Below are 23,295 nucleotides of genomic sequence, written 5' to 3' on the forward strand. Positions count from 1 at the left end.
ACTTTCAAATGTATAAATTGAAGGCCCTCTTCATATATGTATTTTATATGTGTGTGTATTTATAAATATATATATATATATATATATATATATATATATATATATATATATATCTCTATATATATCTATATATATATACAATGTATACAATATTATTAATGTATAATGTATACAATATATATATATATACATATATATATATATATATATATATATGTATATATATATATATATATACATATATATATATATATATATATATATATATATATATATATACATATATATATATATATATACATACTATATATATATAACTTGAAAAATCCGGAACATATTATTAACACTTCATTTGAAGCCATAAAAGTCTAATGTTTTCCAATTGTATAGTTAAACAACCTGGACAGATAGCAGTGTCTGCAATATACCAATATTAATTAGTAACATATATAAAGACATTTCTTAAGACTGACGAAACCATTAAAGATGTTTCCACTTTTTTTAGAAAAAAAAATCGGTACAATATCCAAATGACTAAACTGAATATCGAATGTTTTGTCATTGTTACGATGGTGGTTGGCCTTCAGATTTCCTTGTGTTGAACTTGTACCATCACATACAACGTAAGTAGATGCATGCGATGGTTTATCAACTACGCATGCGCCCTTTTGATCTTGTAGCATATACCACGCAAGAAGATGCATCCGATAGTTTATCAACTACGCATGCGCCCAAAGAACAAATGCATACACATTAATTTTCAACCCACATCTTCTAAACCTATAAATAGAGGTTGTCACGTAATAACAGGTTCAATCGATATCCTTCAAATTCAGCAATAAGAGAAGAGAACCTATTTTTTCGCCGTCTTCAACGAAAGAAGATACATAAACCAATAATGGTGAGTTAATATACATATCGTTACTTCTTATAGCAAAATGTCATTTTGTAGAACTTGCATTTTGTTAACAATTCAGGCTTCTACTCGACATAAAAGAATGTTTCTAAGTATGTTAGTCTGCTCTAGTAGACACAACTTTGATGGATGTTGGAAGTAAATATTTGAATATATAGATTTGTATCCTATACATGAGTTCTCCAAAATATAATCAACTTTGTATGTTCTCATGACTATATATGCTGGAACATGGCATGTTAATACTCAACACGTGGATCCTGATATTAGCACAAATGACACATAGCATCTGAGCGGAGGTCCTTGGGTTGAGCCCTGGTCGGGTAGTATATAGTAAGGGTTTCTTCAGAAGCAACCCATAGTTTTCCCCCTTTTGAAGTGGTATCTAACATGCAGGTTAAACTCCATGGATTGCCAACAAAGGAGTGACGAGTAAATGAACTAGGACTGCGAGTATTTCAGTATAAGTATTCTCTGTGGGTCCCCTGTTTTTGGAGGCCGGGCAGGGGCAGGGACTGGATGAGGGGCGGGCGGGGAAATAGACAGGGGCATGAGCAGAGGCAAGGGTAGGAGTAAGGGGTGGGACAGGGGCAGGGGGAGGTTCAGTGGGGTGACTTTTCCTAAAGGAGTATCTATCATTTGGCTCTCCCCACGGCTAAAAATTGGCATGCTTATCGTCGAAATGTATACTATATCCTTCCCAAGGTGACTATTTACCAGCAATAGTTTGGGAGTATTCAGTTATGCGTACATAACCGCTTTCACACAATCGCCTTTTGCATGCAGGTTCTTTCCTCGCGCAGTGAAATAATACAATTTCATGAAGTATCGTGTTCTATAGCGTCTCAGATTTATACGTTGTGCTCCACTTAGTTATAACATATACTCCGGTGAATTTCATTTAGTTTCACCTTACCCGCAAAAAAATATATACATTATCACGTGATCTTCTTCGATTCTAGAATTTATTTATCATAAGTACACTTTTAAGGGCTGGTCCGATTTGAGTTAACTTTTTTGAGATTTGAGGCATTAGTATTCAATGAATTCAGTGAATTTTATATAACCGTTAAGCCATTACTGTCCGATGCATTTGATATATAACTTATAAAAACGGCTTTTTAAAGTTTCTAAACGGTTTCATACACGGAACCCTTGTTTTCTTTGCATGAGGTAGATCTAGTATACAGAATAATACAAAATATAAGTTTGCGATTGATCTAACCAAGAAACCCCAATAGATTACTATAGGAAGAGTTTGATTAGCAGGTAATTAATGTTAACCCCGTTCGGTAATTAACATTTCACTTCTCAAAATATAGTTTTATAGATATTACGTAATAAAAAATAATAAACTAAAGGTTTTACTACTCGGGGACCTTGAGAACTATAACCCTAAAGTCTCTTAAATATATATACAGTCTCGTAAATATCATGAAAAAAAGTGAAACGCAAAGTTACCAAACTTTGTTTTAGATGAGTTATAATTCAAATAAATACATACCCAGGGATGTGCCCAGGATTTCCTGAGTGCTGGGTATACTGATCGCCGTCCTGGGGAAGGGGTCTAAAGTGGAGGGGTATCCCCCTCTCCTTTGTGAAATTTTTCGATTTTTGAAGGAACTCATATGCCAAATGCTGGCACTTGTGTAGCACATACACAAGTACTATAGTTTTGCTAACAATTTACATTTTTAATTTTTTAGTGAAATATATTACGCACCTGGTAAAAGTTATTAGTTTGTATCAAAGAGATTTTATAAGGGACCGATTGAGAGCCGTAAGTAATGTTTCTCGCATGCGTAACTGATGCATTATTAGTCTGTATGATTTTCGCATATGCTAGGCCCAATTTATGTTGAATATATTGTTAGGAATGTCGGGAGTTTAGATGCAAATAGTGCTGGGCGGGATTCACGATTTTTAAGAGAGTGCTGGGCGGTAATTTTTAGTGCTGGGCGGGGCCGCCCAGTGCCGCCCAGCGTGGCCACATATACCTGCATACCGGTATGCATATACACCATCTATAATTCATGGGTACACCGTTATGTATTATATTCACACATAGCATCTCAGTATGCGGATACCAAATCGGAAAATTCATGCAGTATACACTAGTTGTAAAGCTGCAGAGTATACACCCACCAACACGCTATAATTTGTAATACTGTATACCTTCATGCACACACTTGAATTCCTAAAGTTCATTTCATTTTCTTCTAGGGGCATTTTCTCAACATTTTGTATTTTTCTTAAGTTTCTATTTTTTTTTTTTTTTTAGCTTTCTTTAAATGTTGGTCATTATGTTGAAAATGATGGTTCTTGCTGTTGTGAATTCTTAAATTTCATTTCAGTTTCCTTTTTTCTAGGGGCATTTTTCTCCATATTATTTTTGGTAAGTTTAAATCAAAATAACATTTCCTAAGTCTGTAATTTTTATTTTGCTTTCTTTATAGGAGCGTCTTGTAATGTTGGTCATTATGTTGGTAATGATGCTTCTTGCTGCTGTTGTTGGTAAGAATTTTCTTTGGGAATTTCTTAATATTTCAACTTTTTAATTTACTTTACATGTTACAACTTATACCATATACCCTCCGATATATATCGTGATGCATATAGCTCCACATGTAAGGATTTTGCCTTCCATTTATATAACGTCCAATCATCTATACTATGTTTTTTGCAAGCTTAATTATAAATTGTCATAACTTGTACTGCTACTACGTTTTAGAGACAAACGAAATGAAGAGGGTTCAGTCAGGCTTCGGCTTGGTTAGAGGGGGTTGTATAAGAACAAACATCGAAGGGCATTGGGATATGCGACATTAATTTGAGGAGGTAAACTCCAAAATGACCTTAAAGAATTCTCGACGAAATGGACCCACTGCTCATTCTATAGCACAAAGTGCAGTATTGAATGAAAACGGCACTTTTTTTTTTTAATTTGTCAAACAAAACGCTACTTTGTATTTACACTTTTAATATTTTCTCAACAGAAGGACATTTTAAGTATAACAAAATGCGAATTTTGGTAAAATGGTTTTAGCTTAAAGTGGTATTGCCAATCAATGAACATGGGCACTTTTGAGGTTTTCACATACTGCAGGGCCGGGTGGGGGGGGGGGAGTGGAGGACGGTTTGATATTTCAATGAAATCTTGCGATTTGCCTAAAACAAATTTCTATATTGTATTTTTGTTTATAGTTAACGCGGAAGACTGTTCTTGCGGAATGCTTTGCGGTCTATATGAACCATGCTGCCCCGAGGACGAGTGTGTCAAATAGTAAGTTAAGAGTCGTGAAATATTCCTCATAGTTTGTTATCTTTGAATAGTTTTTCATTTTTTTATAGTTGGTAAAAAGAACGAAGTGGGAGAGCAGAGGCGGATGCAGGACTTTAAAGCGGAGAGGGTGTAGCCATAATCAAATTTAAATACTAAAACAAAGGAAATAAAAAGGAAAGACTTAAAACTGTGCTCTTTGAAGCACATTTTAAGACCTTAAATCAGGTCAATAAAAGTCTCAACTCAAGGTTGTACTGATGATTATTTTTGAATATTTGTGTCAGTTTCAAAAATAGTTGGAGAGAATGGGGGGGGGTAGGGGTGGGGGTAAGGTACATCTCATACTACCGAAATCCGTGGTTATGAGGTTATTTGATGGTACACGAGAAGGTTGTCACATTGTGTCCAGCATTTTGAGTTTTTGGTTCTCTTCAGTTTTCAGCTCTCGTATTTCAGAAAAGTATACGAGTGTTCGAAATAGTAAACTTAGTTGTTCTTTAAATTGGTCTGTCCAGAACGTATGATCAGGGAGTTGTTATGGGACAACTCGCTGGTATGATCCTGCGGATTACTTCGCAGGGCAGTCGTTTTCACATGATGAAAAAAATGTGATAAAGCACCAGGTAGAAACATTTAGATGTTAATTAACCATCATATTTCAACCGGATAATCATTAGCCTAAAACAATTACCGTGTTTTCATACATATTGAATCGCAATACTTCTTTAGACACTGCATTCATTAACGAAGAGTTATAAATCTTTTCAAACAGGAAAGAAAGAAAACATCGGAGTGTATCATGAGGGTGGGGAGGGGGTTAGAGGAAAATGCCGGTTCAAGCTTGGAAACAAAAAAAATAATTAAAAAAAGGGACTTGTGACTCATCATCCTTGTAACTGATTGGAGCCAATATTTGATATCGCTGAGCTAGCAAGCGCTGACAAATTATACGGTTACAGGATTTTAAAAATTTCTCAGCAAATATTTACGCCTGACATGATTTTTACTTTGCATGTCACATTTGGTAGCTGTCCATGAAAACATTTGAAAATACCAACGAAATCGACAGTTAAGAAGACAGGTTTTTTTTTACAATGTGCTGTCTATACAAGCAATCGGGTACAATATTAACCCGTTGATCATTATATTAAACATTAATATAAAAAAAATTGTTTTAAACTTTTCTTTCTTTTCTAGGTTGAATTTGGATTTTGAGCGCATTGTGACCTAACGGACGACATAAAAAAAACATGAAAATAATTTGATCGATACAGCTATGCGGATCGTAAGAATCATCTATCGTTTTGCACCAATCTTCGGACAACATCCATTATCCAACACATCTATAAATATAACTAACCTAATCGTCTGAGTCTGTGAAAGCTGTATGAATTTTGCATGTACCTGTTATTACTGTAAATTTCATAATGAAATAAACGAAACAATTTCCTCTTAAAATTTCCGACAATAAAGTTTCGGCAAGAAATGCGCAGAATCCATTACATAAATTGTTACTATTTATTTATGGTATCTATATCTATAGATATATTTTCTCGTATATCATGTTTGCTTTATCAAAAGTCTCGACGTGAACCGTGTGCACTTGGTATAGCAATAAGGATCAGTGTGGGATTATCCCATATGTAGACGGGAATATAGGAGCCTCCCCCCCACCCCTCAAGATAAAATGGCCACAAGGTTAAGGATTTCAAAGTCAAGCGACATCCACAGCCAAGAGGGGATTGTGGTTGGGCGGGGGGGGGGTGGGGGTTAAGCTGCTTAAGGCTTCCAGATGGTATTCTTGTAATGATTACGGTAATTCAGTACCTGGGACTTACAGTGGGCTTTACTATTATTATATATTTAATCATGTTTCCTCTGACGTCATGAAACCCCAAAACCGACTTTGAAGAATAATCCATTTTGCATTCGCGTGTAGTATCTGTTTTGGCGTGGGCTGTGTATACTTGGTTGTAATAATGGCCAGTTCAGGATTTAACAATGTATCTGACAAGTGTCTAGGAGCACCCTAACCCCTCTGCAGGTCAAATGAGGTCAATGGACCTCTTAAGTCAAGGTTTTTTTCTTTTTTTTTTCGGGTTAATAGGGGGCAAGCTTATGGTGCTTTAGTGTTAGTAACTAATCATAAACATATCTTGAAATAAAAACAATGATCATATATTCGCAAAATTTATAGATCATAGAAACAATTGCATTGTTGGGAAGAGAAATGAATTTACATTGAGTAAGTCTTAGAGATAATTATACCTTAATGGTAAGAACAATAGAACCTTTGTAGAATGTAAAGTATGTTATTTCGATAACCTTTAGCAAAAACATCTTTGTATAAAAGTTTATTCGTTAATAAAAACTAAACCAGTGAACAGAAACCCAGCAGAGAAGATAACATTCAGACCACTTGTAAACCATTTGTTTTCAAGTAATTTGAATACTAATGAGCTATTCAATTGCTATGCAAACGAAATGATTTACCAGAAAAATCTAAAAATAGAAACAGTAAACATTCAGATCAAATGTAAATGATTGCGCACAAGTAATTTGAATACTAATTAGCAGGTTCGGATGCAATAATTACTTAACCAGTAAAATTGAAAATAAGATGATAATATTCATATCACAATGAAATAATTTCCTTTACATATTTTGGAATATTTATAACCTTTTCAAATTGCAACAAAATATAATCCAGTAAACATAACACAATGACATAGGATAACATTTAGATCACATGTAAATCATTTTAAGTACTAATTTGAATATTTATGAGCTGTTTAATTGCAGGGTGGGTTAGACGCTTGATATTCGTCGAACTCGTCACGCCAAGCTGGCATCCAAACATTGGACCAGTTATCATACTCGGATTGCCAGTCGTCCATTATATTTGATAATGGCCCTGAAAAATAATTGCATAAAAGAGACAATCAAAAAATATCTGGTTATAGATATATCTGGTTATATTTCAATGTAAACATTGAAATAAATCAATTCATATACGTCACGAGGAAATTGCATAAACATTGGACATTGACAAAGCATTTGAATAATTGAATGAATTATGTGTGAGTTGAGGCTTTACCATAATTTCGTCGACTGATTAACATTTAAAAGAATAGTCTAACGGATTCTTGCGTTTGTACAGCATCTTAAAAATAATCCAAAATTTGGAGTCAGCCTATTTTTTTTCGGAAATTTTCTGTTTCACATGAATAAAATATAAACAAGAAAAAAACGCGACAAATTTTGTATTCGAAACGCACGAGACTAGCTCATATATATTCAAGAGCCGTTTTCTCTGACGTCATGGATACACTTTGTTGGGGTAAACAACAACACTGTCTCACAATGTGTATGTGCAAGGAAAAATGCATATATGCCAGGCTTATACGGTTGTTCTAATAAACGTCCAAAATCATCAGAGAGGAGTACTGTTTTTCAATAAACCAACCCTCGTAAGGAACCGGCAAAATGTAGGAATACTGTACTTGATAAGCATAGCTGTACTGTATAGTACTGTGCATATTGAACTTATTGTAATATGGTTTTAATATGGCAAATCAACTTTCAACTTTATTTTGAACTTGGGTCTAAATTTGATTGAATTGTTATTAGAGGTGTGGGAAGGGGTTTAATGGGACATCCCTCAAATGGCAAATGGCAAATATTGCTTGATGTGAGGTTATTCCCCCCCCCCCACCCTTAGTAGTAGACCCCAAATCCAATAGAGCATGACCAACGAGAGCACGAACAGATCAAATGACAGTGATTTGTGGAACGACTTCTGTCATGTTAGTATATCACATCATCAACACAGGGGAAGCGGGACAGACAGACCAATGTATCATCACAGGTAAGGTATACGAGCAGGTTTGTAGTAGAATGTAGGCCTATTTATCGAGCAACACCATAGTTTTGAAAAGCAAAAATGAGGGGTGGTTGGGCACATAACTTCCGCCTTCCTCCTCCTTTGAGCATGCTATACTGCAGAGCATAGATCTCTCACCAACCTTTAACCTGACCATGTGTGTAGTTTATATTCCTCTTCCAATTAACTCGTCATATACTCACTTGGCGTATAACATCATCATACAGTTTCGACCTTTTCCGATTTTTTCTTAAAATAAATATGTATGGAATAAAAATTGATATATTTTTCCAAAGAGGTAATTTATATAATAGGAATTGAAGAATACCTGTAAAAGCGGACAACCTGGGTAAGAAGCGCCTCCACAGTGCACAATATTCTGCTCGGTAAGCATTCACATCTGGCATCCCTGGTTGCTGATCTTTAAATATCTGTTCTGGAAGCTCAAACTTTGGCCAAAAGGGTTCTTCGTCCTCTACGCCGTCGTTATCTCCTCCTTGGTTCGGATCGCTGTAAAATAATTATAATTAAAGGGCATTAAAGGGCATATCACCAGTGTTCTGTGAAGGTCACTATATTGAACAAAATTGCCGAGAATCTTTTGCATCTTAATCACATCCTAATAGCATTTTGTATCGTAGAGATACATTTGGGGGGGGAGGGGGGATTCGATTGCATCTGGAACCAGCAGAGGTAATGATGTCATCAATGAGTTGAGGCTTTGTTTTCCTATAGAATTTACAAATCGTTTATCTATTGAGAAAGATAATGTTCTTACCACCACTTTGGAAAGTGATGAAATTCGACCCCCCCCCCCAAAAAAAAAACCACTTTCACAATGAACGATACATTGTTTTTCGTTACTATGGTATTCGTTACTATGTTGGTATTTTTATTTTCAATTGGTTACATGATAATGCTCCGTCGACTTTTCGCAACTATTTTCAGTTACGTAACGATCCTTATCCCAACCGTGCGCCAAATCAATTGACTGTTCCTTACTTTAGACTTAGGTCTGCACAACTTGGTATTCGTTATGTCGGCGTAAAACTTTGGAATTCCCTCCCTACTACTATTACAGGTTGTAAAAGTTTGAACACCTTCAAAAAACGTCTTAAAGAGTATCTCAAATCAAACTATCATTGATTGTGTATTTTCCTTTCTTTGCCATCTTTGTTCTGTTTTCTCAGTATACTTAAGCTTTCTTTCTATGTTTTATTTGTAAAGGGATGTCAACGTAAACAAGCTCTGCAGAGCTTCTTGTTGGCACTCCTCAATCTCTTGTTCGTTTGTACATTTACCCACGTCTATTGTCATAATTGCATACTTTATTGCGAGAGATTGAAATAAAGTCTTATGAATTGAAATTGAATTGAATTGTAATGTAACACTATCATCCAAGGACAAATTAACACCAAAATTGTTAAAGAAACGTAAAGCTTTTTAAGAACACGCAGATCACATTCAGTATGATCCACATCCAACAGAAAGGAATATTGTATCTGGTAGAAAATAGTTAACATTCATACATACATACGTATAATTAGTACCAAGAAGGCGAGTGGTAGTGAACGAACTGCCACCCCCCACACGTCAGGCCACCCTCCAAAACCTTAATAAACCTCTGACTTAAAGCTACAAATATCACACGAAATTATGTTACCCAGTTTTCGCGAAATTGGTATAATATCGCATCATATCAAGGGCCAATGGTATTTCCTCCGTACGGTATGTCAGGTTTGTAAACTGGAATTGATTGCCGAAGACGAACTGCATTTCATCTCCATGGGCGACACCTTTCCAACTTGGAACCCTTGGATAGATACTATTCGACGGCTCATACGAAAACACGTAACGGTAAACGTCGAGGCCCCAATTCGCCCACTCCTTCGCCATGGGTTCTTGGCCACACATGGAAGTATCTGTTGCCATAGCGATGAAATCGTAGAAATAGTTCGCATCCGGGTCATCAGCCATCGACCAATCTGTATACTGCAAGTCGATAGCATCAGCGACGTAATCATTTCCGTTTGAGTAACGTTCAACGTTCCTTCGCCATCTTTCGCGGCTGCACTGAGGATCTTCGGTAAAGCCTTGGTCCACGAACACGAACATAGCTATTAAAGACCCGTCATCCTTGGTCGTCCCGAGCATGATCTCGCACGGCTTTGCTAATCTTTGGTTAATGATATTTTCTGGCATATCAGGGAAGAAATCGTAATCCAGAATCGGGCCAGATGGTGTCTAGTAAATAAATCAACAAACACACACACACACACACACATATATATATATATATATATATATATATATATATATATATATATATATATATATATATATATATATATATATATATATATATATTATATATATATATTTATATATATATATATATATATATATATATATATATATATATATATATATATATATATATATATATATATATATATATATATATATATATATATATATATAGAAAGCAAAGAAATGGTAACGTATGTGTTTTAATTAAAGGAGCTGATTGTTTCACCTTAGGGAAGTGAGGTATGGCCATGTTTCAAAGTTAACTCGACGTGTATAGTCGCAGTCGTGTAGGAATATCGAAATTTCTTGAGCCTCAGTGAATTCCCTATAAAGAATGTTAATTTTACTGTCCCATTATTCATACTAAATGACTATTTAAAACCAAAAATTGCAAATGGCATAACGAAGTTGTTAGTCATTAAGTAGTCTAGCTTTCACTTATTTTTTGTTTTTGGCTCTGAATCATATTGACCAGCAATCGTTAACAGTCGTTAACAATTCAGAAGTTGTTTCATTACTTTGTTTCAAAATGCAAAAAAAAGAAGAAGAAGAAGAAGATAAAACGAACTAAGAAGAGGTACTGTGGGTCGAAGTGGGGGAGGGGTCTGTTCACGAAGCTATAAGGATCCATCAGATTTAGGATGCATACATATATTAACATATTTACATATATACATATATTTACATATATACATATATTAACATATGCACTTACTGAAATCATTTCGTAGGCAAAAGTTTCCTCATCGATTTCCTGCATACATTTTAAGAGCTGATCGCTTGTAACGACGTCATCGCATCCCAGATTCCTGCCGGCTCGGAAAGCGCTGTTACGAGCGCCATCAATATTATTTCCGACCCAGTAAGGTGAACCACTCTGAGGAACAAGAGATGTGTGTATGCGTATAAACTTGACGTTGCATTGTGTGTTAGGATGTAACATTCTAACTGCCTTTCTATAACTTTCCGAGTTAACTCTTAAGTCATGCTCACAATGTTTGCCCCTCGTCAATCTAACTTAGACGTCTGCTTTGATCGCTACTATAGGTAACAAGTTACTAACAGTTGTACCCAATTAAGAAACGTTTCTGTCTCATTAAATAAATGTCATGATTTAGGTTTTCATCTCATTTTCCTTTGAATGTTGAGATTAAGTTTACATTTATATAAAGCTAAGTAACAGTTACGAAAGTGTTGCGATCTTTGTTAGACTCAGTTAAATATCATGTCTTCCCTGAATTTTATATTTCCGTTAACGGTGCCTGGTTAGATAAACACAAAAATGTCACACTTATAGATAACCGATTCAGGTTTTAAGACTTTAATTGTGTCGAGTTTTCTTATTTTATGTCTGAATTGATTGGAAATCATTAATTGATTATTTGATCTATTTATTTATTTTTGTATTACTTTATGACGTGTCCATGACGTGAAAGAAAACAACAATTCGAGAAGGTATACCAAGGACCCCGTACGCATGGATTTCTATCACGTGGTGTGTATATTAGATCAGTGAGTTATGACTCGTATGGAACTAAAATATTCTACAGTTCTCTTGCAGTTTCTGAACAAATTGTTAATATATAAATTAAATAAAATAAATGTCAGAGAAATATTAACAATGGAAAATATGAAGAATATATGCAATATGTTTCAAAAAAGAAAGAAAAATGTATAGCAGTATATACATTGTTCGTTTGACAATGATTTTAATACCAACCATTAAAATACCGTTGTTAAAATAATCTCTGCTGTAAGGAGAGACAATATGAAAGCCAACGCTTCCAGCACCGGCGCTTTGACCAAATAATGTTATTCTATCAGGATCTCCTCCAAATTCTACAATTAAAAGTAAGGAAAAAGATGAAAATAATGCGTTGATGATAATTTCACTGAATTAAGCATTAACTATGCAAACTCCTACTGCTGTGTTTGCTATACTTAAAAGTTAAAGTAGTTATAAGATAAGTGAAAATAGAATATATTATCTGACAGAATATATTATCTGAAAATAAAATATATTATCTGACAGTCCACCAAAAGTGTCGTGCACACGATTTCAAAGATGGGGGATGGGTGGGGCCTAAATTCTAAATTGTTCCCGACTGATTTAGATATATAGGGATGAACCTTAATGGACTTCGGAACGGGCCAGATGCGAAATGAGGGATTTATAAACTTGATGGTTGTGGCCCGAGGTTCCTTGTAGGGATAGAGTTTAGATGTCAAATGGTACATCCTGAGACACATTTATAAATTATAGACTTTTAACTAGATATAAACTATAATAATTAATAAATCAATATATAATATATAATATTTAATTAAATGTTCAGACTTCGTGGCACCTTTCAAGATCTTTCAAATTGATACGTATTACTATACTCACTGGCAATGTGAGTGTGGACCCATTTAATAGCTTCATGTTGGTCCCAGATTCCAAAGTTACCAGGAATACCATTATCTCCTGTGAACAAATTAAACAACACACATTGATATCGAGGCAACGTCGTAAAAGTTTAGAAAAGCTTTAGGTTCAAACGAGAATGTAAAATGACCAGCTTAGAGTATTAGTACAACTATTTTCCTTAACCCATTGTCGCGCGCTCTTATTTACGCTTGGAGTAGCAACTATAATTTATGACAAACTACATGAAAATAGGAAAGCAATATACTAACCAGCTGGTTAAATTTACTTGGTACCATCTTCATGAAAGTGTCTCCATGAAAGGTAACCAAACATTCTTCTATTGTTTTTTTTTGTAATTATATTTATGTACAAATATGTTATCCTTATTATCAACAAAGACTGTTACTTATGTAACAGCGTAATTTTGAAATATATTTTGTTATTCTTGTGAGAAGAAAAAAGGAAAATGAGACAGACAAAAATCTGACGCAGATATTGATGGCCTTTGATGTCAATATATAGGACGAATCTAACGATAGAAACACCGGACTCTCCAAACTATTCTGGCTACTCCGTGTACAAAGAAATCAGCATATAACGGTACTGTGGCCGGATTGGATAAAGGCGGTGGCATTTGAAGCAATGAGGCTAAGCTATCGGGAGGTTCCGGGTTCAATACCCGGCTGGGTCATGGTAAGGTGGGTTTTTTTCACCCCAAGAGCAATCTACTTTTTTCCCATATTGAAATGACTTTCTAAATTGAAAATATTCCAAATTTGAGTTTAAATGTTGAATTGGAAGCCACCCGAAGTGTACAGTGTATTCCAGTAGCCCTTAAGCGTTGCTCCCACATTTGTGGTCTCTTAAGCGTCGTAAAAATAACTGTCGATTATAATTAATATTATTTTTATTATCATCATTATTATTATTATTAAATGCCATAAGATACATGCAACTTCTTATGGACTAACCGGTAGAGAGAAAGCCGAAGCCATTAAGGCGGTAGTTGATTGAAACCATCACGACATCATTGTATGCAGTGAGGGCGTCGCCCATGTATACCACAGTCGTCCCTGCACCCCAGTCAAACCCGCCTCCGTGGATCCATATTAAGACAGCGTAATTCTTACCCTACGTAAGGTGGTCAGGAGAAAAGGAAAGAATAACGACTTTCAGTTAGTGTATCTTGATATTATAGTTTTTTATTAAAGAGGCTTACTAATATATTAAAAAGTATAACAGGTTTCTAAAAATATGCACATTGTAAAAAGTGAGGGCGTCGTATTATAAGATGGTGGGAAAACGGTGGACGCACTTTGATCAAATTATATACAATGTATATTAGTTCTGGAAGGTAAAGATACGTTCATTAATCGACACTGCAGGACTCCAACAGTATATTAAATAATAGATCGAGTAAATGAACTTTGATAGGATTTTGTCTACACCGTTTTCACGATAACGTTATCTCCTCAGTACAAGCAAATGATAAAAATAGGAAATCAAGGGAGCCTTATGCATCTCTTGAACCACTTAACTCAAAAAATAACAGATCAACTTATTATAACATATTATATCATCACTGACTTAACTGCTATTTAATGTTGTTAGCCAGTTGTACCATCTACGTATATGTTTGATAGTTATCATATAAAAATGTATTGCGTCAGAGTTCTAATTGTTATACTTTCTTACTTCTGCAAATTACACGTTAATGCAGCGGAGGATGTTCTTTTAGAACTCGGAGAACTAGGATCTGTGTTAGGAAGTCGAGAACTCTTTGAATATACCCTCGACCCTTACCAACTATCCCGTGAAGTCTATGTTTTTAGAGGTATACCGTTTGCAGAAGTACCTACCGGACAACTCAGATTTGCAAAGCCGAAACCAAAACAACCATGGGGAGGTGTTTGGAATGGGACACACTACAGAAATATGTGCCACCAGTTTATACCGTCATTCTCTCGGTTAGATGCCCCACCGCAAGATGAGGATTGCTTGCATCTCAACATCTGGTCACGTGATATTTATAATGTAAGTGTCCCCTCCCCTCCTCAAAAAAAAAAGAAAAAATTTCTGTTAAATAACGTTCACCGAAAAGTAAGGCAAGAACTTGATGGGTTGTATGGCTTATAATGGCTTCGAGCGGTTGGCATTGATTGGGTGTGGGTTGAATGGGGGAAGGGGACGTTGATAGGACAATGTAGCTAGCTATTCATGCATTTCGTGCTTCTCTCCGGCGGGAAAACCAAAATGTATTCTCGACCAATCAGACTGCATAAATGTTGTGACTAGTTTCTATAGGCCTATAGCTATTGATTTTGCCTTTGTATTGCTTTACCTTTTTGTTTCTCTTTGTTTTTCTTCAAGAATTCAATTTTTGAATTACATTATTCAATTTAAAGAGCAGAAATGTTCATTTTCGACAATTTTATCCATTTAGGGGTCACAATACCCAGTCATGTTATGGATTCATGGAGGCGCATTCATTTTAGGTTCTGCTCTCAATCGTCTATACGAAGGCGATACTCTAGCGGCTTACAACGACGTCGTTGTCGTCACCATCAATTACCGAGTCAATGGATTTGGATTTCTGGCAACAGGTAAAGGCTTGCGTTTCCATCTTTGCAATATTGTTGTTTCATGACTGCTTTGCATGTTGTATATATATTTGATATAGTAGTTAATTAATTTTAATATTTCAAAATGTATATTCAGAGCACCATAAAGGATGAATGTATGAAAACAAAACTTTTTTTAATATGTTTCAAGTTTTTAGACTAAACTATTAAAACCACAGCACAGTACGGTACTGTACAGTACAGTACAGTAGAAATACGGTACAATACAATACAATGTGATACAATACATGTAATAAAAACACTGTAATACAATACACTGATGTAAATATTCATAACTCCTTCTCAACACTATGTTTCATTTCAGATAATACCGAAAGTGTTAAATCCATTCAATTTAGTAGGTGTATTTTGCCAAAATTCGCCAACTGTTATTTCTCGTACATGACTACAACTAAATTAACTCATACTAACAAAAGAAAAATGATATTTAAATTTTATTATTCCATATGCAAAGGTGACAATGCCTCACCGGGAAACTACGGCTTGTGGGATCAACAACTTGCGATGCGATGGGTACACGATCATATCTCAAGTAAGTACACAATTAATAATGTAACGGTAATTCGATTTCTTGTTCTAATGTCGTGCACAAAGTTTCAACAGCTGCTTACAAGGAGCTAAACTTTATTGTCGGGTGCATAATACAATAACCCAGCGTCTTTGAAGTGTAGAGCCCAATCTCCAAATAGAAATTAATGTAATGTCTCTATATTTTGTAAGTTATATGAACATGACATAGTAGCAGTATAGAAGCCTTCGCAAATCTGATTTACATGTCCACACAATAATGCTTCCCTCCTTTAATTCCATGCCCCATGCCTCATGTCCCATGCCCCACGCTCCACGCCAAACGTCCCACACCCTAGGCCCCACGTCCCGAGCCATAAGCATACTCTCCACTCGTATTCTCTAGTTTCTACACAAGTTCAATCGACAGCTAGATATAGAGAAATCAATTACATCTGTGCAATTAATCCACCCTTTTGTTTAATTGTAGAATTTGGAGGAGATCCGAACCGAATCACGATATTTGGTCAGAGTGCTGGCGGAGCAAGTGTTGGTTTTCAGCTAATGGCCCAAGACAGCTGGCCGTTATACCAGAGAGCTATACTCATGGTAACATATAAAAATTAACAGTCGGTTCAAATGAGGTATCGAATTTGGCAAGTATGCTCGAGAGCTCTGGGTAATTCTTTTACTTGGTGTTGGTAATCATAGAATGAGTATAGTGCGCACATTCTATATCGCGGTAAACATATAGAATGAACCTTACCAAAGCGTCACCAAACATTAGTAGTTGTGACAAATACCAAACATGAACTTAAACTGGTAGGCAGGCGCGTAGCCAAGGGGGGGGGGGGGGGGGGACAAAACGAAGGGGGCAGCCGCCCCCCCCCCCTTAAGCATATTTTGCCTACAGTTTCGCCCCTCCCTTGGCAAATTCTACGCTACGCACCTGGAAATAGGGAGGGGGTGGGAATAGTCTACAAATATTACGAAACTCACAGGCATAAATCTCATTTAATTAAAATGAAGGTTCAAACGTTGACTTTGAGGTTATTAGTTTCAACCGTTCAATTATTGTTAAGTTTGATCCTTTCGAACATTCGTCTTCGAACCTCGTCCACACCACTAATCAATCTTTCTAGGTCGGTCCTCACCGGATTGCAACTAAGGATCTGATACGATCTCGGAAGCTCAGTATTGAATTGCTAGTCGAGACTCGGTCACTGCCCCTCAGTTTAGTTGCAATTTTATATCAGAAATTGTACAAAGACAATCACATTATAAAGGCGACTCAACATTGATATATTTCAGAGTGGTAGCATGACAGTTCCTTGGGGTTCAACAAGTGACATCGAACGAGTCCGAGAAAAGGCCTTTGAAATCGGCGAGGAGGTAGGATGCATCAACATGGTAGACAGTGTACAATTACTGGATTGTCTGAGAAACGTGGATGCAAAGGAGCTCACGAGAGTATTTCTAACGGTAGGTGTCATAATTATCTTGCTATATATGATTGTATATCGATTATCATAAAGTAGATTATTTTCTTGCTTTTCCCTGTAATGATTGACTGCAGCCATCAGTTCATTACAAATTGAGTGTTCGGCACCATACGACATGTGTGTTCCCTTTTTCCTTTTCATGTTTGACTGCAGCCATCAGTTCATTACATATTGAGTGTCCAGCACCATACGACATGTGACTTCCCTTTTTCCTTTCTCAGACTCCGTTTGGACCAGTGATTGATAATGATTTTATTCCCGGCGATCCTAAAAAGCTGCTTCAACAAGGTATGTTTAAGAACTGTTCCATCATGCTTGGAACGACGAAAGACGAAGGTGATCTTAGGGGAGCGTTCACGTTTGCGGATAAATCCTTGGAACAAGATCCCTACTGCGGAAAGTTACGGTTTGACCGGATACTCAGTGAATATGCCGAACTCTATGGTACTGAATTCGCAGCAAAAGCAGTCGAATTCGAATACGTAGATTGGGCTCATGCCGACAATAAATCCGCCAATTATTTCCGTAACTTTATCGATATAGAAACGGACGAAAATTTCCTTTGTCCCATCGACGAGACAGCGAGAGCATTTCTACGCAAAGGTGCAACGGTGTTCCGATGGATGTTCAGTTATATTCCGACCTACAGTGTTTATCCACCGATACCAAAGTGGAAAGGGTCCTCCCATGCAGATGACATCGAATTAGTATTTGGAAATGCATTCCAAGACCAGTATTACAACCGAAGGGAATACCCGGACAAGGAGAGGGTTCTTTCTCTCGACATGCAGCGATACTACACTAACTTTGCTAAGACTGGGTAAGTGAATTTGTATTTGGTCTTCATAGTCAACGTATGTACTACACCATTGTATTATTAGCCAGATGGGACATATCGAGTTGCTGCTTCATATACGTTGCTTCCCCTACGGCAATGACGTGACGAGAGCTTCCTGATTTGACGTATTGAAACATATATTTTTTTCAAGATGATATTAATTGCAGCGCCAAACTGATTAATATCGCGATGTTAAATCTAAAGCGAAATATACCCTGTTAACTTGCCAATGTGTGTAAATTTTAATACATAAGTTGTATGAATGCTAGGCTTATGTTGGGCTAGTACTTCAGATGACAAAAACGTTAATACATGACACATATATCCTAGTTCAGATCAAGTTCGTACCATACACAGATCTGTGATCAGGAATAAAACATCACATGTACTTTAAACTGCGTTCCTATGTCGTGATCTTTTCTTAGGCAAATTTTTGTTGAACGATAACTGCAGTGACATTACACATGATGCAGACATGGTTTCAAATAATTATTGCGCAATTGAATTTTGTTCGTGTCTTGTGTTTCATCATGATCGCTCCACTGGCTTCTTGACACGTACCAGTGCGTATGCAGTTGGCAGGTACCAGTCAAAAACTACAAGCAGTATATCATAGGTTATACATAGGTTGATTGAGACCATGTTAGCAAATCTAGAATATTTTCTATAAACCAGTACACGCGATAGTTACTTTTACTACAAAACAGAAAATAAAAGAAAAAGAAAAAAGATTTCAATAAACTCCAAGTACATTAATTTGTAGTAATTTAGTAAATTGCTCTACCAAACCGGGATACGTTGCTTTACTGTCATACAAACTAGTGTCGACGTAGTTTCAATGAAAACTAGCAATTATGGAAGGAATTTGGAAGAGTACAATTTGTATGGATTCCTTCACCCCTCCACCATACCCCCTCCCCTCAAAAACAAAATACACACATTATGCTCTTCTTTCGGCAACCATATCGATATTTCAAGTTATTTTCATAATTTTAAGTTTAATTCTGTCCCTTTTCATTCTCAGCAATCCTAACGAGGGTGGAGATAATGACGGTGTGGAGGGCAACGAATCTTACTGGCATGAATACACTCTACCGGAAATGACGTTTAAGGAGCTAAACGAAGGATTACCTGACATCAAAGCCTACAGGGCGTCCTTTTGCCGACTTTGGAATCACCAGTTGCCAAAGCTTGTAACCTTTACAGGTATATACAGCAGTTTTACAATAGTTTGTAAATACTTCTTTGCTTAAACTCTACTCTTCACTCTGCCTAAGACTGTTATTGAAATGTTTGAAGTAAAATATTTATATTTTCATCTTAAAATGACTGAAGTTCTCCGCTGAACTTAATGAGGAAGCATTGGTTGGTGATTAACATTCACATAACATAAATTAAAACTGATAAAGGGGCGGAGCGGGACGGGGCGGGCGGGCTGGGCGAGGCGGGGTGGTGTGTGCCGTTACGAGCACAGTTATTCTTTAATCGTATGAGAAATATAAAATTTTCAGAAGCATAACACATATCTTCTTATTGTTATTTTATCTCCAAGGTGACATGAAGCTCGTTTATCAGGACTGGCAGCAAGAATACTCACACTGGAAGCAACAAGATATGATGACATGGGCTTCAGAATTTGAAAAATATAAGCAGGATACTTGCATACATTAACATATTAATTAGTTAAGACGTGATAGAGGACGAGTATTATGCACACCCGTGTGAAAATATAGCTACAGATAAGGTTATACAAAACGACTGACCAGTGTAACCTAACTATGTTTGTATTGCACATAACCGATAACTCGGGTTGATGTACTATAATGACTAGTAATTACAAAATCGAATAGAAAATTGCATTTTGTCTCAAAATTATTACAAACGTGTCGCAGTGTACTTTCGCTTGAGTCTCGTGTCTTATGTTAGCCTATACTTCATGGTAACATCGTTGGAATTATTTGAGGTTTCCGTGCTAAATCTTCGGAAGGGAAAGGTTTCTGTTTATATGGAGGTGGGTGATTGAGGAAGGGGGGGGGCGTACGGTTTCAATCAAAATAAAAGGAACACATTACATGAAAGTAATTTCTATTTGGAAAATGTGACCGCCACATTAATTGCAGTACACTTACTCAGTGGCGTAGGAAGTTACTTTTGAGTGGGGGGCTGAATACTGATGGCCGGCCTGGGGGAGGGGTCTAAGGGGAGGGGTGTCCCCCTCCCCTTTGGATTTTTTTGCATTTCCAGGTGGCCTCAGATGCAATTTGGTGCAATATAGCACACTTCAACACCCACTCCATATTGTAAACTTAAGTTTGTATTTTCACCTGGCCTTAGATGCAATTTGGTGCTCCAAATGAGATTTTTTTTCTCATTTGGAAATGAAAAAGGGGTTTTCTGACTTGCAAAGCGGGGGGGGGGGGGGGGGCGGAATGATACTTCCGCCCCTCCACATTTTTCACTGGGGGGCTGGCGCTCCCCCAGCCCCCCGGTTCCTACGCCCTTGCACTTACTGATTGTTCACGCCAATGCTGCCTTGGGAGGAATGTTGTAGAATATTCGACCATTAAAGTAAAGAATAAGTTGAAGAAAACATATCATGTTTCTCCGTTGGTTGCCTTTCTGTGAGTCACGATTTCATTGTACTCTCTCAAACAGTACCTCCAAGAAATATCACAAAAGACCGACTTTTGTTGGAACCCTCCTCCCCACTAACCTACTTTGAAAATTAGAGGATAATGTCCCTGTTCCCCACCCCCTTCCCATCCCCACCCCCTGTTTCTATGTATACAATACTTGACATGTTCAGATCAATTGAATGTTGAACGTATGGTATATGAGCCAATATAAGTTGTCGTTCATCAACATTAACAGGTCCTTTACAATCATTTGTACATGTTTCTATTGCAGTACTTAATTATACCGTTAATTGCGTTCTTAGTTACGGTAATTATCAACTTATACTAGAGAAGTGCATTACACTATTTTTGAACATCCATAACTTCGTTATGTTTAACGACATTCTATCAGCTACAATCTTAATATTACAGTAAATGGACTTTGAGTGAACGAGAGACCGTTAATAGTACTTGTTAATAGTAATTGCTGGTTACAATAATATAGCTTCAACCCTAGGGCCTAACCATTCCTATGTATATACTAGACAAGTTATACTGTGTTAGGATAAAATAAAACCTTATATATTGTTGTTGTTGTATCCACTTAAGAAATTTACTGTCAACAATTCAAGGGGGTGTTTAATGGAGCGGTTAAACTAAAGATACCAGATTCATTATCTTTGCTACTTGTTGTGATTAAGGCCAATAAACAGCTCTGATCGAAGGTTAATCACTACAGTCTATAAATAAAACAATTGAAAAGAAACACGTGACAAGAATTATCACAACTTTGGGAATTGATACACAAAAGCGAACACAAGCAATCAAAATATCAGAGGTACTTGTTAGTAACTGATCATGATGTACCGTTACGTGATAACTACATACACACTGTATTGTTATTCTTTCTAAGTAACATTTACCAAGATATATTCCTCCAATGATTACTCCTTAACAACAGACCATATAAAGTATAACATATTGAACTTATTCAGTTATGCATGCAAAAACATGCCTGCCAGTTATGATCAAATGGCTCCAAAGCATCGGAGTCCCGGAGTCGATGAGCAGCCTAAACAACCTACTGCTATTTATAAACAAAAGACATTTAGGGATAAGGTCCAAGCGAACAGGAGCTATGGCGTCTGGTATGGTGTAAAGACTGGACGACGGGGGGTCGGGGTTACACCACAGGGGCCCTGGGTCAATTATGGGATCCTGGTGAAGCGTCAGGGTGGATACAGTCAGGACTTCCGCCCGTCAGAAAATGCTTGAAGTTCATACTCCCCTGTTTTGCCATGAATATTTGAAGACTTCAAAAGCGTGTCAAGTGACATTACGGTCCCCTGGGCCCGATGTGACTCTTCACGCCCCAGCAGGGTATAGATGACGCCTTTAACAAGTTCCTCAAGTTATGCAAATAAATTATTTCAAGGTATATCAATGTAAACGTCTTTAAGTAACTCTATTGATTATTATTGAGAGGGGCGTTATCCTTGGTAAAACTGCGGGCAATACATACTGGATCATGTGACGCTGGCTATCCAAGGAGAGTCACCAACAAAAGGCTGGATAGCTAAGTCGGTAAAGTAAATGACGTGAATAATCCTTAGGTCACATGGTTTGATACTTTTCATATCAGAGCAATGATGTTTTCATATTAGTAAACTCTTTTCCTTTTATTCAACCGACAGTTGGCGCACAAGAGCTTTGATAGCAAAATGCTTCTTTTACCCTATTTTGACAATAACCGATTACATTCCAATTCATCAGTTCCATACATTTTACATATGACCTACCTCCATAGCTTCCGGGGTCCAGATATTGAGATACAGGCAGTTCTCGGCCTGTGGTACGTTCAGCGGATCTATGAAGGGAATATCCCTCCAAGCCCAGCATCGTGGCTGAAAGTCCTTGGCTTCGTAATCACCTTCCCATGGTTCCTTGGCTTTTGTCTTGGCTAAACGTAGAGAACCAATGGGGGCCTCTGCGTAGGGGATCCCTCTGAAAACATCGATATTCCTATCCACTCTAGGTTCATCTTCGTACAAAAAACGTTCCCTTTGACCAACGATTGCACCAAGTCCATCTAATTCGACCCTTACATCTTGCGCTTTGCAGCGAAAATGGCCGAAGACGGCCAAACCGACCAAAAAGTGTAAAATATTCATGGTATTAGCCAACAGTTCTCAGCTGCGTGAAAAGAAGACGGGTTTCACATATGAATACAGGTTTTCGATGGGGCATGCGTGCGTGTATACCGGTAGGCTGGTTGTGTTTTTGTATTGAGTCCAATCTTTGCGTACACAAGTAGGAAAGATAAGCAGATATCTAGTGGCTGTTGAAACAAGGTAATTGTTTGAAGTGTAATTATTGTTCGGGTAGCTCT

General features: G+C 36.9%; 2 protein-coding genes and 1 long non-coding RNA gene across 3 annotated transcripts; 2 read left to right on the forward strand and 1 right to left on the reverse strand.

Moving 5' to 3' along the window:
* Positions 1-797: 797 nt before the first annotated feature.
* On the forward strand, positions 798-5,698 carry LOC139966673 (uncharacterized). Its single transcript, XR_011792722.1, has 4 exons — positions 798-901; positions 3,373-3,430; positions 4,121-4,199; positions 5,397-5,698. It is a non-coding gene; the product is annotated as an uncharacterized lncRNA (long non-coding RNA).
* Positions 5,699-6,751: 1,053 nt separating this feature from the next.
* On the reverse strand, positions 6,752-23,195 carry LOC139966665 (acetylcholinesterase-like). Its single transcript, XM_071969929.1, has 8 exons — positions 22,706-23,195; positions 13,774-13,933; positions 12,782-12,859; positions 12,113-12,231; positions 11,108-11,269; positions 9,746-10,326; positions 8,411-8,592; positions 6,752-7,113 (listed from the first exon to the last, which is right to left on the reverse strand). Exons 1-8 carry the CDS (start codon positions 23,075-23,077, stop codon positions 6,992-6,994), a joined length of 1,776 nt encoding a protein of 591 aa, XP_071826030.1. The 5' UTR covers positions 23,078-23,195; the 3' UTR covers positions 6,752-6,991.
* LOC139966663 (cholinesterase-like) lies at positions 13,958-20,254 on the forward strand. The gene is made up of 8 exons (XM_071969927.1): positions 13,958-14,836; positions 15,246-15,405; positions 15,899-15,976; positions 16,442-16,560; positions 17,263-17,433; positions 17,675-18,273; positions 19,316-19,497; positions 19,844-20,254. Exons 1-8 carry the CDS (start codon positions 14,435-14,437, stop codon positions 19,960-19,962), a joined length of 1,830 nt encoding a protein of 609 aa, XP_071826028.1. The 5' UTR covers positions 13,958-14,434; the 3' UTR covers positions 19,963-20,254.
* Positions 23,196-23,295: the final 100 nt, after the last annotated feature.

This window comes from Apostichopus japonicus, chromosome 4, assembly GCF_037975245.1.
Source record: "Apostichopus japonicus isolate 1M-3 chromosome 4, ASM3797524v1, whole genome shotgun sequence".
Lineage (NCBI taxonomy): Eukaryota > Metazoa > Echinodermata > Holothuroidea > Aspidochirotida > Stichopodidae > Apostichopus > Apostichopus japonicus.

Bases quoted from the DNA above. Each gene is read 5' to 3' on its own strand.
- LOC139966665 (XM_071969929.1), bottom strand. From the start codon at position 23,077: ATGAATATTTTACACTTTTTGGTCGGTTTGGCCGTCTTCGGCCATTTT. The intron at 10,327-11,107 runs GTAAGTGCATAT...TTTATTTACTAG, and splicing joins TTGCCTACGAAATGATTTCA to ACACCATCTGGCCCGATTCT. The intron at 8,593-9,745 runs GTAACATAATTT...ATTATTTTACAG, and splicing joins ACCAATTTCGCGAAAACTGG to CGATCCGAACCAAGGAGGAG.
- LOC139966663 (XM_071969927.1), top strand. From the start codon at position 14,435: ATGTTTGATAGTTATCATATAAAAATGTATTGCGTCAGAGTTCTAATT. The intron at 16,561-17,262 runs GTAACATATAAA...GATATATTTCAG, and splicing joins ACCAGAGAGCTATACTCATG to AGTGGTAGCATGACAGTTCC. The intron at 18,274-19,315 runs GTAAGTGAATTT...TTTCATTCTCAG, and splicing joins ACTAACTTTGCTAAGACTGG to CAATCCTAACGAGGGTGGAG.